Source organism: Melopsittacus undulatus, chromosome 3 (assembly GCF_012275295.1).
Source record: "Melopsittacus undulatus isolate bMelUnd1 chromosome 3, bMelUnd1.mat.Z, whole genome shotgun sequence".
Lineage (NCBI taxonomy): Eukaryota > Metazoa > Chordata > Aves > Psittaciformes > Psittaculidae > Melopsittacus > Melopsittacus undulatus.
This window is the reverse complement of record NC_047529.1, coordinates 79,548,116-79,566,246: the sequence shown is the minus strand read 5'-3', so window position 1 is coordinate 79,566,246 and position 18,131 is coordinate 79,548,116. Positions and strand designations below refer to the sequence as shown.

General features: G+C 40.0%; 1 protein-coding gene across 2 annotated transcripts in view; it reads left to right on the top strand.

Moving 5' to 3' along the window:
* The window catches only part of PLEKHG1 (pleckstrin homology and RhoGEF domain containing G1), a 136,595-nt gene that overhangs the window by 114,732 nt on the left and 3,732 nt on the right, over positions 1–18,131 (top strand). For both annotated transcript variants that reach the window (XM_031049816.2, XM_031049817.2), the window contains 13 exons: positions 1,101–1,147; positions 1,427–1,577; positions 2,580–2,711; positions 4,950–5,132; positions 5,221–5,316; positions 5,431–5,517; positions 7,788–7,821; positions 8,829–8,924; positions 11,672–11,710; positions 12,188–12,210; positions 13,048–13,266; positions 15,108–15,224; positions 16,064–17,738. In XM_031049816.2, coding sequence (XP_030905676.2) covers positions 1,101–1,147; positions 1,427–1,577; positions 2,580–2,711; positions 4,950–5,132; positions 5,221–5,316; positions 5,431–5,517; positions 7,788–7,821; positions 8,829–8,924; positions 11,672–11,710; positions 12,188–12,210; positions 13,048–13,266; positions 15,108–15,224; positions 16,064–17,738 — 2,899 coding nt within the window. The remainder of the gene's footprint in view (positions 1–1,100; positions 1,148–1,426; positions 1,578–2,579; positions 2,712–4,949; positions 5,133–5,220; positions 5,317–5,430; positions 5,518–7,787; positions 7,822–8,828; positions 8,925–11,671; positions 11,711–12,187; positions 12,211–13,047; positions 13,267–15,107; positions 15,225–16,063; positions 17,739–18,131) is intronic.

Below are 18,131 nucleotides of genomic sequence, written 5' to 3'. Positions count from 1 at the left end.
CCAAAAAAATGCAAACCAAGCAAGGAGAAACAAAAGCCACAGCATCTATCAGCCTTCTCCTCCTCAGAGCACTGTTGCCTTCTGGGAAGGCAGATACTTGGTCTCACCATTCACCAGTGACTGCCCTTCACAGAGCAAAGCTATTGTGCTGCAGAATGCCAGAGTCTCTTCTGGAGATGCTTCAAGTGGAAACTGGGGTCTTATTTACCACAGGAGGATTGATTTTTGTTCATCTAGGAAAAGAAAAGTGGTTATGTGAGCAGTTGGCCATTCTGCAGTTGTCTTTAGGACTCCAGAAAGCTGCAGATATTACATATTATTTGGGATAGAAGATGATAGGCAGATGTGAACTTAAAGCACATAAAATCTTTCTGGGAACCTGTTCTTACACAGTTAAATGAAGAGAAACCATACAACTTAGGCAAAGAGGAAAGGAGTGAAACACAAGGTTTTGCTCTGAGAAGCTTGTCAGCATCAAGCATAGGCACTTTCACTGAGACAGGCAAGTGTGGAAACCCACCTAAATCTAGTTACAACTGAGTAATAATTGTCTGCTCTCATGGAGTCATAAATTACTTTATAAAAATATTTTAAAATCACTTTCATGGCTTATAATTTTCACATGTAAACTACGCACAAATGTGAAAGTATTTATAGTTGTTCGAAAATTGCACATCAAACAAACCTACAAAATTTACTTCTCCTAGCAAATGTGTGTGCCACAAAAATATAGGTATGTGCAAGTCAGCTGTTTGAAGGGGATGGTGTGGTAGTGGTGATGCTTTGTGGGGCTTTTTTTAAGATGCATAGATTGTTGTAAAGGACCTTGGAGGCTTAGTTACAAAGCCAGTTGTGTTATGTCTGTATGGTTTTCCTTGGTTTTTCCTTCAAGTAAAGGAAAAATCTTGCCCTCCCCTCCTAACTGGAACTCAGTTAATAAGTCTCTGGTACTGTTAGGACTATCACAGTGAAAGCAGAGAAATCACTGATCAGAAACAGAAGTCATTGTCTTGACATCATCATCTTTATTTTGTACCTGTGTTAGCTGTTATTTTGACAATAAAAAACTGAATATGTATTAATCTTTCCTCCCTATGCAGAGTGAAGATTTTCACATATATACACAGTACTGCACCAACTACCCAAGGTAGGAATACTGGATTCCCTTTCTTCATTTGTCCCTTGGCCAGTTTATATAATGTAATTTACAGTCTATAAAGAAAATAAATAATGTGAAAAAACAGCTTCTCCCCCTCACAGATTGCAGGAATGGTCAAGGAGTTTAACTTGCAAAAAGACAAAGAGCAGTGACTGGATTAGAAATCTGCTTCCCCCCTTTTAGAAGGGAATTAAAAAATCAGTTCTTGACTTTACCTACGGACTTATGGTGACAATGTATCTTGAAGCTACGCATTGATGTTTCCAGGTCAGTGGCTGTATTGACGGAGTGCATGAGGAACAAGGCACTGGCCAAGTTCTTCAGAGAACGGCAAGAAGCACTGCAGCATTCTCTGCCCCTGGGCTCCTATCTCTTGAAACCTGTCCAGCGCATCCTCAAGTACCACCTGCTTTTGCACGTGAGTACCCATTATAAATGTGTTTAATTTATGGCTACTGCATGTTAAAATTCCTGCTCTAGTACAAGATTTGATGATTAGAAAGGTTCTGGGTTTCCTTAAATGCTCTCTCTTTTGGGGGTGTTTGATTTCTACCTATGGAGACTCTGTCACTTCACAGCGTATGCATATATTTGGAATGGGGAATTAATGGTAACTGATTTAGACACACTGAATCAGTCTGTGCATCCAAATAATTATGTGTTTGGGTTTTTTGGTTTTGTTTTCATTTTTTTTTAAACTGTTCTGTAATTCTGAAGTGGAAGATTCATGTCATGATTAAACAGTTTTGTACTCAAATCTATTGTTGCAATGGAAACCAACATTTTTCCACATGTTGCAATGTTGGGGGTGATGGAAAGAGGACTAAACACATATAAACACCCTGAATGGTAAGAGTTTCGTGGAGACAAATAACTGAGGAAATTGGAACACTTTCCATCTTCACTGAATTGAGTTAAGCAAGCTTCGGAAATTCCTGCTTTATTGTTAATGTTTTCCACATATGTTTCCTATTAGAGAGTCATGTTCTAGTGAAGTGTGAAGACACTGATCTTGTTTAAAATGTCTGGTGCTTTTCTGCTCTCCAACTGTAAAGTAATGCCTAATGTAATTCCATCAGTGTTTTGTAAGTGTGTAGATATGTTCTGTGTTTTAAGAAAGCCATTAAACGCTGTCTGAAAAGGTCTCCCACCAGGGCGCTGTGCTCTCTTTCTGTGCCCCTTTGCTCACATCATCTGCTGCAAGTATAGTTGCTGCTAAACTGACCGTAAAGGCTTGGCTTTGTTAGTCATCTTGTGTTAATCAAATTGATAACAATGTGTACTGGTAACAAAGACAGGAATGTTGCGTTTGAGCGATCACAATGTGAAGGCAAAATAGTACAGATAAAAACATAGTGTTGTGTCTGGCTGGGAAAATTCATTTAGAAATAAGAGGTCTTTTTTTTTCTCCCTGTCTTAGGAAATAGAAAACCACCTTGACAAGGACACTGAGGGCTATGATGTGGTCCTGGACGCCATAGATACAATGCAGAGAGTGGCATGGCATATAAATGACATGAAGAGGAAGCATGAACATGCCATCAGGCTGCAAGTGAGGTTTCCAAAGAGATTTTATGGGTGTTTGTGAGCTGTTTTTGTCAATATATATGCCATTAACATTTTTTTAGTTTATCTTTCCTTTTAATCTTTGACAGTCATAATTTAGACTCCCATTGAGTATGCCTGTGGCTGTTTGATCTTAGAAACCATGGTCATAGCTTCTGCAGGAAGATCTCAGACCTCACTACCCTGCAAGCAGCATCCTGTAAAGCATTTATTTTGCACTAATGTGGAACTTAAGATAACTTTTCTTTCTTCCTTTCCCTCAATTGTACAGCACTGCTGTACAACCCTAGGGCATGGCTTTGTTCAGAAATCCTGTGTTTCGCGATTTTTTCCCCTTTGTGCTGATTAATTTTGTTTTGAGGCATTTCTTGTGCTTCTTGTTTAAGTACTTTCCTCTTGGGCTTTTGAAGACTCATTATCAGTTGTTCTGCGAAAAGTATAAACCTAGAAATATGATAGTTAGAAAAAAGTTTACTTTGCTTCAAATTAAGAATTTTTGAGGAGAAAACAACAGCTACACCCTGAGTTACTTTTGGCATTGAGAACAAGCTCCTTTGCAGACTTTTTACAGGCCTTTCATTCTGTTTCAAGCTTCCCATTGAATCGCAATTTTACATTGTTTTCTTCAGCAGTATTTATATTGCTTTAAACAAACTGAGGGGATTTATTTAAAAGGGTGTAATAGGTTTATATCATTCCAAAAATCTACATCATGTTATTCTTTGTCCTTTTTTTCTTTTTTTTTAATATAAATGCAATTTTTTGCCCTCTTTTTTTTGGTAATGTTTTTGTTTGTTTGTTTGTGTTTGCTGTTGTTATTTATGTGTAGGGAGAAGAGGGCTACATTTTGTAACATCTTCCCTGCAGCAGAATAACCTTTGCCACACATTACTGGAAATGCTTGCTAATGACTTCTAGCAACAGTCTGCCATAAATCTGAGTAACAATAACCAGTAATATTTGGCAATAAAGAAGGTTAAATGCTTTTGAGGAAAAAAGCTTTTTTCTGAAAAATATTTTTTTTTTTAGCTGGTAAATGTATGGGATTATTTAGAATACTTATGTTCCTATTTACCCTTTAAAAAAGTAAAATCTCTCTCTGCAGCCATATGGGTAGGTCTTCTGTGGGCTACCACACTGCCTTTTGATCTGCAGTGTTGTGGGTACAGCAACAGCAGTTCCTGCACAGTCACCCTCAACAGTGGTAGACTTGATCCCTGTGCTGTACTCTGCCTTTGGGGTTTTCTTCCTATGAATCTTCTAGGTTGCATTTGTGCTTCAAATATACTAAGAAGTTTTCTAGCTGAATGCTGTATTAAAGCATAACATCCTATAGAGAGACCAGTCTAGGGTGAGGAAATCTGTCCCTGTTCTGCTAATGCTGCCAGGTTTGAAGTCCAATGGATATTTTTAAAGATTTCTCTAGTTAAGGTTTAGTTTGCTTTTAGAATTTGCTGTCTTGTGCTTATGTCTTATGTCATTGCCGCTGACAGAAAAAACAAGCAGCTCAAGGAAATGAGAATAGCCAAAGCTAAATGACACAGACTTGCAAAGATGTTCTTAGATGTTTCTCCAGCCTTTTTTTTTCCCTTAAGTAATAAATAAGCTGAGAAATAGCTATGGTATGTATGAAATCATTAAAAAATACAAATAAATCATTATCTTCAAATGGTCAGCTGCCCAAATCACTTCTGGTCCTTTAGTCTTATGAGAAACATCTCTTCAACCTGAATACCTCACAGAAGTGTCTTCTGTGATGGGGCTACAGGACACAGACACAGCATTATAATTCACTCAGTGGGGGACCACACAACTTCAGGACAATACACAGGGTGAGAAGGAAACATTAAGGGGGTTTGGTTAGGAACATAGAGGGAGATGGAAGCAAGCACAAAAGAGGCTGATGACTGAATTACAGACCATTTTCCATTCCTGAGTCTGGGGAGATGAGACTGTGCTATTTCATTACAGGCTGCTCCATGGAGCTCAGTGCTTTTTGCTGGGTCCATGCAGAGGCAGCAACCAGTGCTCAGGAGGGGTATATTTTAGTCTGGGCTTGGCAATAGGCCTCCAAGCACCTGGCTGCAATGTTGCACATAACCTAGGACTTTCCACTGTTGAATGTTATATAGCAGAGTGGGAATGGCATTAGCAGATTCTTTGAGTCTTCATTTCAGTAAGATCTCTGAAATAAGTGTTGGTTGTTCTTCTTGATCTGTTGCAGGAGATTCAGAGTTTGCTCACTAACTGGAAAGGGCCAGATCTCACGAGTTACGGGGAGCTGGTGTTAGAAGGAACATTTCGCATTCAGCGAGCCAAAAATGAGCGCACATTGTTCCTCTTTGATAAGCTGCTGCTAATTACAAAAAAGAGAGATGAAATGTTTGTATACAAAGCTCACATACTGGTACGTTGGAGATCAGGGGGTAACATGCTGTCTCCAGGTTTCCCCAGAACTCCTCCGTGATTCACATCATTGCCTCTCTTTATTGCAGTGTGGGAACCTGATGCTTGTTGAAGTCATACCAAAGGAACCACTTAGCTTTAGTGTCTTCCACTACAAAAATCCCAAGATGCAACATACTGTCCAGGTATGACAGAAACCTCCCTGCCTCGTGGATAACCTGACGGATGACTGTATGCTCTTCCTGACCCTGCCTAACACAGTGATGCATTTTCTCATGGTGCTACTATGTTTTTATCAGGCAAAGTCGCAGCAAGAAAAGCGCCTTTGGATTCTTCATTTGAAGAGGTTAATTCTAGAAAATCATCCTGCTAAAATTCCTGCAAAGGTAAAAATTATTAAAAATGAAAAAAACCAAAAACAACAAACCAGAAAACACCTCCTTGTATGTGTGTAGAAACTTAAAGCACTCTTAGCTGCAAGATGCATGTCAATTTACAGAAAGTTTAGAGTCCAAGAGATTTATTAACATGCTATTTCCTTATGTCTTTAAAAGTCCCTCAAAATTAATTGGTACAGGAGTAGATGGCTTAGCAGCATCGCTGTCCACAGTAGGATTTGCCTGCTAAAGCATCAGTAGCATAGAATCATGGAATCGTAGAATGGTTTGGGTTGGAAGGGACCATAAAACTTATCTAGTTTTTTATCTAGCCCCACTGCCATTAGCGAAGACATTTCACACTAGACTAGGTTGCTCAGAGCCCCATTCAGCCTGGCTTTGAACACTTCCAGGGATGAGGCTCCCACAACTTTTCTGGGTAACCTGTGCCAGGGCCTCACCATCTTCACAGTTAAGAGTTTCTTTCTGACACAGAGATGCAATGTCAGAAAACTTGTATATAAGAAATGCCTTAGCTTAATACTGCTTGCGTGCACAACACCAACATGCTTTAATCACAGCATCTGTAGATGTTACCAAGCTAGTTTTAATCTATCTTGGTTAGATATCATAGAAGTAAAACCATTTGAAGCAACACTTCACTTTACAAATACATACACCTATCTAAAATGAACCGTGCATCTTTAGCTGGGACATCTAAAGATGCCAGTTTTGGTGAAACAGCTTGAAAACTTTATGCTAGAGAACATGAGGAACTGATGTCGTATTCATAGCTGTTATGTCTTGGAGGAGGGAAACCTGGTCTTTTTATTTATGAAATCCTGTCTTAGAGCTCCAGGTGATGCTTCCCAGCGTAACATACTGCACTACTCAAAGGATGTTAACTGTAGTCAACTCTTGCCATGACACAGCAGCCAGTGACTCATGTGGAAGCAGGATTTATTCTGATTTTACTGAGTTTACTGCTTTTAGTTTGTTTATTTTTTTTCCTAAGTATAAGATTCATTGATCAGTTTCCCTATTTTTTTTTCACTGACTTTCACACTGTAATGGCTGAAAAATGTTCCCTGTGACTTATGTGCTGCGCTAACTCTCATTTTCAACAGCCTAACAGAAAGAGAATTATGGGGCAAAAAAGCCTCAGAAGTTGCCATTATTAATTCTTCCCTTATCTTTTTGTTGACAGAGTTTGTCAAAGGTATAATATTTATGCTGGTAACTATACTTACAATGTAAATACTCGCTGTAGTTTATTAGGTTGTAAAAAAACATGCTACCGCATGATCTCAGCTTTTGTATCAAGATACTTTATCATTGCATTATTTTTCTTAAATCTGTGGGCAGGAAAAAACCTACCAAAAGTATAACACCATTTTCTGCTCAGGGAAATAATTTCACTTGAGAAGGGAAAACTCGAAGCAAAGAAATCTGAGGTTTTCTGCCATTTTTATTTTTTTCCCTTTGACAAACCGGTAGCAGCTAGTTAGGAGAGATCTCTTTGTCCAGTTCTTGAACGATTTAGTAGTAGTCCACGTGTGACGCCTGGTGGATAACTATCGAACTGCACCTGTAGAAGTGCAAGTAGGTTACATAGGATATTGTATTTTAGTTTGTTTTCTTACTAGCTCATATGCTTGATAAAACTTCCAGAATTCCTATTTAAAAAAAAAAAAGTGACAAATTTTGCGCAGTCATGAGATGCTTTTTATCCTGGTTCGATCTTACTTCAACCAAATGATGATTTAGCTTTTTTAATAGCTGCTCCTCAAGGAAATTCTTACAGGAAGCAAGGTTGGTAACAATGATCTCTGGAGATGTGAGAGAACCGGTGTGTGCACCGTGCTCTCAGCACAGCACAGCCTCTATCTTTGAAGCCAAAGCAATTTTTGTGGTTAGATGTGGCATCACTATATCCTCCAGCAATTCCTTGCGCCAGTGGGTAGGTAGATGCTGTAGGTACATACTGCTCCCCTTGTGCTACCAGAACAGAAGTGGGCACTCAAGGCAGAGCTGCCAGGTCCATGAACAACAAAAGTTTGTGTGAAACCTTAAAGATAAGCTACTGCCAGCAAAATTCTTCTTCACATATGTATTGTATCCAATGCAGAATAAGACACAAAATAAGGCTGCTAACCATATTTAGTAGCTCAAAAATTAAGCTTGCTGTTGTTTACATATAAACTCACTACTATCTGTAATATACAACATAATTTGTCCTTTTGCTTACAATTCAACTTTTTCATTTGTTACTTTTTCAGGCCAAGCAGGCAATTCTAGAAATGGATGCCATACGTAAGTTGCTTCTGTTTCACTTTTGTTTTACAAAATGAATAAAAACATCTTCAGAAGTGTGGCTTTAACTGTAGGTTCCATCTGACACAGAAGACAAGGCTTATTTATCTTCCTTAAACTATGACCTTGCTGGAAAACCCAAAATTCGGTGCAGATCCTGTGCAGCTCTGTAGGCACTGGTCTGCAATCAACAATTTATGTCTCAAAATGAGCAAGGGAAGAGGCACAATAAGACCACCTGTAAACAATGGACACTCTGTTTTACTTACTCCATGCTGACTAAATGTATGATCTGTTTTGTAGCATGAACTCCTGGCTAGTACCTATTGAAGAGGTAGCAGTAAGCAAAAGCAGCTTATTACTATGTAACAGTGTTCTGACTTCTTCATGCTGGCAAACCTACTGCTGGATAACAGTGAGGCTTATGCTTATGTCTGAAGAGTTTACCTGTGTGTCCCAGAAGCCAGCATCAAAAAGCACATGTGATGTTGCTGTCTGCACTCCAAGTTCAATTCTATCTTCATGGTCCCTGCTGTTGCATCTTCTGCTTGCTGCCTTTGCTAGTACAAGCTGTGTTAGCTCTTCACATTGCCAGTGATCCCTAGCAGTGTAGGAAATGAGAACAATAGTCCTACGATATAAATTCTGAGGAAGTCTTGGAGTAAAGCAGGCTTGTTATTTATGTATGTGGTTGTTGTTGTAGACACTTGGTCAGGAAGCTCTGACTGAGAAACTGGCAAACACCCCCCATTATGGTGGATCAAAGTTGCTTGGTTAGCCATCTGGAGTAAGGCCCAACTAAGTGGGCAAAGTGTTGTTATGGCTGAGCACTTAACAGCTACCCCACAGAAGCAGCATATCTGCTTGTGTTGCTTCAGGCTCTGATGAAGTTGCCACTGCATCAGTCATAAAGGGATGATTGCACTGTCTTTGAAGAGAGCTGTTGAGGTATGTGAATTGACACACATAACTCTTATTTATTTTTTGTGATTCTGCTTGTTCCACAGATCACCCAGGCTTCCACTATAGCCCTGAGGGAGAAACAAAATCGTTGTATCAGCCTAAAGAAGGCACTGCTCCTCAAAGAGTGAGAAGGAAATCAGGTGAATAAACTCCTTTACAACCTGGATGACAAAAGCAAAAACAAGCAGGGTTGTTTACAGTGGAGTGAGGATGGGCATGTGGAATTGGTCTGCAACTTGCACTCCATGAAGATTTAACATGGCACAGTATCTCTAGGATACAGGTGGACCATCTTACTAACCGTCTGTTGTGTGATTTATGTATTTTTATCCACTGTTTGCATTTAATTTCATGGATATACATTCCTAGTGTTGCACGCACAAAGAACAGCTGGCGCTCTCTAGTGGATAAAAGAATACATATGCATGAAAGCTAGCCGCATAATTTGAATCTGACATTGCCCCTCCCCTGCCCCAAATAGTTAAGTCTCAGAAGTGGTTCCATCCTGATCATGATAGCATTGTTATTTCAGAACATAATTACTATCTTTACTTGGTGTAATGTCCACCTTATGGATAATAGAGATTTGAAAGGTAGCTATGGTGACTTTGGATTGGTTTTTTTTCCCCTCCTAGCTCAAACATACACCCATAATTCCTCTTGAAGTCATTTCCAGTGTCTGTTTAGTGGGTGACTTCATATTACAGTCACTGTGTTCCTCTTCAGCCTTTCCAAGTTGGAGCATGTAACATTGTGTATTGGGAATGACTTAAACAAGGTTCATGAGAGTATTGATGCAGTGATTTATCATAGAGCAGCATTTGTGTCTGAAAAAACAATCAAGTTTTAATTACTTTCGAGATATCTTCCTTTGTTTCTAAGGTGAATCATAGAATCATAGAATAGTTAGGGTTAGAAAGGACCTTAAGGTCATCTAGTTCCAACCCCCCTCCCGTGGGCAGGGACACCTCCCACTAAACCATATCACCCAAGGCTCTGTCCAGCCTGGCCTTGAACCCTGCCAGGGATGGAGCATTCTCAGCTTTCCTGGGCAACCCATTCCAGTACCTCACCACCCTAACAGGAAAGAATTTCTTCCTTATATCCAACCTAAACTTCCTCTGTTTAAGTTTTAACCCATTACCCCTTTGTCCTATCACTACAGTCCCTAATGAATAGTCCCTCCCCAGCACCCTTATAGGCCCCCGTCAGATACTGGAAAGCTGCTATGAGGTCTCCACACAGCCTTCTCTTCTCCAGGCTGAACAACCCCAACTTTCTCAGCCTGTCTTCATACAGGAGGTGCTCCAGTCCTCTGACCACCCTCGTGGCCTCCTCTGGACTTGTTCTAACAGTTCCATGTTCTTTTTATGTTGAGGACACCAGAACTGCACACAATACTCCAAGTGAGGTCTCACAAGAGCAGAGTAGAGGGGCAGGATCACCTCCTTTGACCTGCTGGTCACGCTTCTTTTGATGCAGCCCAGAATACGGTTGGCTTTCTAGGCTGTGAGCACACACTGAAGCCAGCTCATGTTCATTTTCTCATCAACCAATACCCCCAAGTCCTTCTCCACAGGGCTGCACTGAATCTCTTCTCTGCCCAACCTGTAGCTGTGCCTGGGATTGCTCCCACCCAGGTGTAGGACCTTGCACTTGTCATGGTTAAACTTCATGAGGTTGGCATCAGCCCACCTCACAAGTGTGTCAAGGTCCCTCTGGATGGCATTCCTTCCCTCCAGCGTATCAACTGAACCACACAGGCTGGTGTCATTGGCAAACTTGCTGAGGGCGCACTCAATCCCACTCTCCATGTCACCAACAAAGATGGTGAACAAGACCAGTCCCAACACTGATCTCTGAGGGACACCACTCGTTACTGGTTTCCAGCCAGACATTGAGCCATGGACCACAACTCTTTGTGTGCGCCCATACAGCCAGTTCTTTATCCACCGAGTGGTCCACCTATCAAATTGATGTCTCTCCAATTTAGAGACAAGGATGTCATGTGGGACAGTGTCGAATGCTTTGCACAAGTCCAGGTAGATGACGTCAACTGCTTTGCCCCTGTCCATCAGTTCTGTAGCCCCACCGCAGAAAGCCACCAAATGGGTCAGGCAGGCTTTCCCATTAGTGAAGCCATGCTGGCTGTCACCAAGCACCTTGTTTTTCATGTGCCCTAGCATGCCTTCCAGGAGAATCTGCTCTAAGATTTTGCCAGGCACAGAGGTGAGACTGACTGGTCTGTAATTCCCTGGGTCATCCATTTTCCCCTTCTTGAAAATGGGGGTTATATTTCCCTTTTTTGCAGTTGTTGGGAACTTCACTTGACTGCCATGATTTTTTGGATATGATGGACAGTGGCTTTGCAACTTCATTAGCCAACTCCTTTAGAATCCAGAGATGGATTTAATCAGGATTTAATTGGTTCTGCTTTGCCTGTAAAATGAATAATACAAAATGCTGATTTAATGGCCTTCTATGTAATGTTCAGCTACTTACATTTTAAAGCCCTGCTAAGCTGTTGGTATCTCATACATATTTCTAATAGGAAGCAGTCAGCAGTTTAGAGCAATAACAGGGATGACCAAATTCTTTGAAAGCAGGAATCTTAACATGGGATAGAAATTGATGTGGCTGCTTTCATGAATGGTAGCTGCTACTACCTTAAGTAACACGTATGTTCCTTGGCACCAGCTGTAGGTTTGTCACTTAAACAAATACTTTTTCTTGTGGGGAAACTGGGTGATTAACAACCGAAGATTTGACTTCCCTGCATGGGCTCAGAAGCTTAAATTTTGCTATCAGTGTTATAAAAAGTTGGCCAGGATGCCCATAGCTGCCTTCAGGATAGTGAAGTACTGAAACATGTTGTTGTCTTTTTCAGAACCTTCATCCAGAGTCCATAAAGTTTTGAAGTCAAATGGTAAGCTACTTTGTCTACTGTTTATTGACCCAGTGCTTCTGTACTTTGTAGAACAATTAAAGATGGATCTTTTTCTCCTATAATTATCCCTAAATACATTGAGAAGGGTGGGTGGAGGAGGAATCGCATAAAGAAAGCAAAACTTTAGTGTTTAAATCTAATGTCTGCTTGTCCCCACTTGGGTTCTGGTCCTGTAAGCATCCTATCAACTAGTAACTGAACACACACAGCCTTGGCCATTTTGAGTAGTTGTTTGTGTTATATCTGTGTGGCAAATACAGAACCTCAAATGGAACTGTGATAAAACTCGTGCCGTCTGTTTTATCACAGTCCCTATAGTCTGTTTGCTTACCTGCTGCTGCATTTAACCCCCTTTGGGGAATTAATAATTGGGATATTAATGTAGCACTAATATAGGCATAGTCTGATACTAGTTTGATTATTTACTTATGATGAAGCATATATTTCTGTTTTCAGATATAAGTCCAGATATGCAGAAGGTAAGTTGTTTCTTACATTTCTTGTTTTAGCACTTTTAGATGACTTAGAGCACAGTATTTACTGTAGAGTCTCCATCTTCTTGGTGTGTTGATTTTAAGAATGGAAATAAAATAATAAATATTATTTAACATCTCTAGAGAGATAACTGGAATGAAAGCAACAGAAATACAGCTATTTCAGGAATAGCTAATGAAGAATATGTGACTGATCCATATACTGTTGTACTTCATAATACAGAACAATCAATTATGAATGGTATAGAGTATTTAAATTACCACTATAATAACAGAAATGCTTATATAAATGTATAAAGATAGTGTGTATTCTTTGTAGCATATTGTCTTTGCATTTATTAAATAAGACTGGAAAGTTTGAGCTTATTCTGATATGTATCATATACATAAATCACAATATATGACAAAAAAAAGCAGATACAGCTTATGCAGATCTAATTTTCACATTTTCTGTAAGAATTTGCAATGAGTTGCCAGTGCAGCCTTGAAATCTCATGTTGACTTACAGGTTCTAGGGTTTTAGTTGAGATGGAATTTAAAGTGGGGGTGTGTGGAACATTTACAAACAGGGTACACTAGACATGACTTCGCTGAAATGCCATAACACCAAAGCTTACAACTGGGGTAGGGGTTTTTACATATATTTATTTCAGTTCTAAATAGTCTATGGAAAAATACTGATAATTTTACTTATTTCTTTATCAAGCTTATTTCTATGTGGTAGCTTAAATATTGCCTATAAGTCTGCTATAAAACAGTGTCTTACTAAAATACATAATCTCTAGAGCTTCTAATAAAAATTTTGTGGTGTTTTTTTTGAAGTGTATCAGTATTGAAGGAGCCCTCTTATCTCAAGTCACCAAACTAGGATCAAATGAAGCCCTGCTGAATTCTAGGAAGAAGGTTCCACTGGAGCCCAGTGGGCTGGAGAGCCAATTCCAAGAGTCCATTGAGCCAGCCTACAGCAGTGATCAGGATGAAAATCTTCAGACTTCTGCTACAGAACAGATTGATGCTGATGATGAAGAAGAAGCTGAACAGGTAGGAAAAAAAGGGGAAAAATAAAATCCTTTTTTACTGGGGAGGATGGATGAGGGATTAAAATAATCTGTAAAACTGCAAGGAGCCAGGAACATGTTACAAGCATTCACAGCTTTCTCATCTTAGAAATATTTTTATTTAGACTTCAGCACTTCCTTGTATTTTAACAGAGAATTGGAAAATTAGCCCCTTTACAGAGGAAGGTCCCCACTGCTTGAAAGAGATTAGACCTTTGCAATCCTCAAGTCTAGTTCTGACAGAAAGCTATTCTTTTACCTGTTGCACACAGCTGACTTTCCTTGTTTGTCCAGTTGATGCTGTGAAAGAAACTTTTTCAGGCCACATGCAGAGACAGTGCCTCCAGGTCTCAAAACTAAGGACTTAAATATCAAGTTAAGGTTCAGGCATTGACAAGGGTGATATGATATTTCTTGACCTGTGAGCTGCTAGCAGTAGTTAGGAACATGTGAACTTTCACAGGACTTGAGAATAGGATTTCTGAAAATGATAATGTTTACCTATTACTACTGCAGGTGGCAGTTTTCCCCACTCCGCATGATGTTTCCACATGTATGTAGTGCCTCTGAAAGAATAAACCCCCAGCTTTGAAATGTGCTTGTGTTAAAGAATCTAGATTTTATTTTTTTCTTCAGTAGATGCCGAAGTCCTTGTGTGTCCCTTTATCTTGTGAATTATCCAAAACCTATTATTGAAACTCTTCTTGAAGTTTACTGTGATTTCTTCTTTGAAATTACACTATTTTGATTGTAAATCTTTGATAAAATAGTATCTTGTATCAGTGTAGTTCAGTGTCTTGTTAATTCTCCCTCTTCCTGACATGAACAAGTACAAAAGAATAAGTGCAAAATAATACCACTATAAATATGTATAATAGTAGCTTAGTGTTTAATCCTATGTGTGGCAATAGTACCTTCTCAGATTTTCCCCGCTCCCACCATACATGCCCTTCACTGTGAATTAATTTTGACACTACCCAACATGTAGCATTGTGGCCTTATGTTGTTTTGTTGGGGGGTGTTTCTGGGAAATTAGATGACAGTGTATTTTTTAGTTTAGACAGCTTTCTGGTTTTCAGGACTGCAAGTGATAAGAAGACTATGCCCTCCCCTTTATATACCAAAACCAAACCTTTGAAATTTGAATTTTTGTGTCACCATTTTCTTCTGTTATAAATTTTGGGGTGAGATTAAGCCCTTTCCCATGCCCTATGTATTCTTCTACATATATGTTTTTATACACAGGTTATGTTTTCAACTACTTTTGAGAACTTGTATGGATTGATATAATTTAATAGGGACCTATATAATTTAATGGGGACCTATAAGGATGCTGGGGAAGGACTGTTCATTAGGACTGTAGTGATAGGACAAGGGGTAACGGGTTACCCCCTCCAAACTTAAACAGGGGAGGTTTAGATTGGATGTAATGAAGAAATCCTTTACTGTTAGGGTGGTGAGGCACTGGAATGGGTTGCCCAGGGAAGCTGTGAATGCTGCATCCCTGGTAGTGTTCAAGGCCAGGTTAGATGAAGCCTTGCATGGCATGGTTTAGTGGGAGGTGTCCCTGCCCATGACAGGGGGGCTGGAACTAGATGATCTTAAGGTCCTTTCCAACCCTATTCTATGATTCTAATCGGTTATTGTAAAGTTTTCTGGGCTCTGAATCATTCTTGTGGCAGTGCTTTGACTACTGATGAGCATTTTGTCCTCACAGTGTGGATACCTGGCCTGTTCTAGCTTCTAGTGATTCTTCTGAACAAGACTGTACAAACAACTGTAGATTTTATTACCACTCCCTTGCTCTTTTCTTTTAAATCACAGGGAGTGCAGCAAAACTCACTGCAGAAATCAAAAGGTGGAAGAAAAAGACTTAATAGTCAAGCTGCTGAAAATGTTGAAAAACGAAGAAGTGTTAATCTCAACAAGCGTGAAACACAGGTATATATATTATTTTTTAACTTCTGTTTTTCTATGCATCATAGATATGTCAAAGAAGTCGGTGTTTTTCCTACATAGACAGATAAGTAATCTTCTATTTATGTCATGTTAATATGAATAGCATTGAAATATTAATCTGCATGACAAAAGACTATTCTTTTGGGGGCAGGAAATAAAAAGAACTCAACCAAAAAGACTAAACAAACCAACCAGTGTTAACTTCAGGCAAAGAAATTATCTTTCCCTTTCCTTCCCAACCTCCTGGCCAGGAATATCTACAGCATCCTTTATGTTACCATTAGCAGTCATGTGACCTTCCTGTAGGTAAGATTCGTTAGTAGAACTGGATGAAAACTTACCCCAAAAAGAAAATGAAATTTTCAGTGGTATGTGATAGACAGCATAACATACCTTTCTGCTAGGGTTATAAGCCAAGGGAAAGGGAGGAGAACAAAACTTCTGGCACAAGCCCAGCATCAGATTAGCTTAACCCAACTGTGAAACTGCAAAGTTAGCATGAAAAGTTTAATCTAACTCCTGCCAAATAAATTTGCCTTTAATTACTCATGCATTAACATAAGCCAGTGTCTTGTATTTCAAGTAAGATGCTATTAAAGGCCAAGAGTGAACTCTGAGCCATGGTAAGGGTTAGGAGGAAAAGTAGTGTGGCATTGCCATCTTGGCACTCTAGTGAGTAGCCTTCTCATCCTGCTAAGCTCCACCTGATTCTGTGCTATGGGACACACTGGTGCTATGGCAGTTCTGTAAATGGAGGCAATCATTGTATCCTATTGCAGGAAATACACTAATGTTACCTGCATATTTCAAATCTCTTACAGAGCTCCAAGGACCCTTCAGATGAAGAGTCAACGCAGTCAAACACCGATCTTCCATTTCCCCGCTCAGCTAGACAGCCACAGTTGCCTAGACAGTTTAGCACACCCCAGAGCAACTCGCTGATAATGAATATCCTGGGGGGAAGTACCTCTGTCAGAAACATCTGGACTGACCATCAGATCAGGCAGGCATTGTTTCCCAGCCGGCGCCCACCTTATGAGAATGAAGACGATGAAGACGATTATCAGATGTTTGTACCATCTATGTCTGCATCCAGCACTAGTTCAGCTGCTGGTGGAGAAAGAAGAGGTTCTTCTGGGCGCCCATGCAGCTGGCACTTGGGAGTAGTGCATCAAAATGAGAATTCCAGCCCTATTCGTCACAAAATTGTCAGGCGGGCCAGTAGCGCTGGTGAAAGTAACACGTGTCCTGCCAGTGCTAGGTATAAAATAGGGGAGCGTGGCTCTCAGAGAGAAGTGAAGAGAGCAGAGGTGAGTGGTATGAATGCATATCCTGAATCTTCAGAGGAGCTGACCATTGATGATATCGAACATGTTTATGATAATATAAGCTATGAAGACTTAAAGCTGATGGGTCTGACAAGAAGGGAGGAGACAGACCGTGGTCCCCAAAGGTCTGCTAGAGACTCTCTCTATGAGGCAGAAAACAAAAGCAGCTTGGAGTCACCCTCCAAAAAGAGGACAGCAAATCAAAACAGGACCTCTGTTTGTACTAGTAGGGATGAGATACTACTCACTAAAGAAGCACCTACTTCAAGTTTGGATGAGCTCAGGATTGTTGAAGACAACATCTATGACACCATAGTGCTTCCAGAAACACCACTATCAAATTTCAAATGTGACTCATTAAAATGTTCTAAAAGAAGGAGTTTACTGGGCCTGGAGAAAGACTTCACATATTGTGACAGTCTGCGGCAGTTTGTTTCCGAAGAAAGTCTCCAGTTCAGTGAAGATGAAAGTCCTTATCATCGTGTTCCCATTGACAATGACTATTTGAGCTTGGTAGATAGCTCCTCCAACTCAGATTCACTGTCCCATAAGTCTGCAGCAGATAAACTCTCAGAGGAAGTAGATGAGATTTGGAATGACCTGGAGAACTACATCAAGAAGAATGAGGAAAAGACAAGAGACCGTCTCCTTGCAGCTTTTCCTGTCTGTAAAGATGATATGCAGGAAAGGCTGCATGCTGGTAGTACACCTGAACTGAGTAAAGATGTAGAATACTCGCTGTCTACTCTCTCTCTGCCAGAAACTCCTATTTTCCCTAAAACTGTGAAGCCCAGGGCTGCCACCATAAGTGACGCTAATCTCAGGCCTGAAGACACTACACCATTCAAGGAGAACTCTTTCATGAGTCTGAACAGATCTTCCTTCTCCAGTGAGGTGGCTTTTGTAGATAGCCCATATGAATCAGCCAGTGGGGTTCTGTCCAATGCGCATGCAGAGGGTATGGAAAATGACTTGGCTGTTGTGGATAAAACAAAGAACAGAGTTTTTATGATGGCAAGGCAGTACAGTCAAAAAATTAAGAAGGCTAACCAACTTTTGAAAGCTAAAAGTCCAGAGCAGGAACAGCCAGCTAGCAGACAACAGAAACTGAAACACAAAGATCTTGCTGCTATTCTGGAGGAGAAGAAACAAGGGGGTCCTGCTATTGGTATGTTTAAACTCTTTCTATACCGATCTATTTCTTTAGTAACTTCCAGTGAAATTTGTGTACTGATCCGGGAGATTTTCACCACCTTGTTAGTCGAGTATCAGTATTGTATCTTGTGTCACCACTGAAATGAGTTTTCTGTGACTGCTTTTAATATGAATAGTCTTTTATATCTCAATTCTTGTTGTTACTTGATAAAACTGGGAAGAAATTGTGGAATAGTGTCAGGAAAGGTCAATTCAGCTGAGGCTGGAAATAGAAATTATGCCTGAAGCACTACTGGCCTCTTAACAGAAAAGCAGTTACTTCCTTTAATAGGAAGTGATCTTCAGAGTTCGACTAAACAGGTGTATTTTCAGTTAGACCCACCTTCTAACAAGTTATACAATTTGC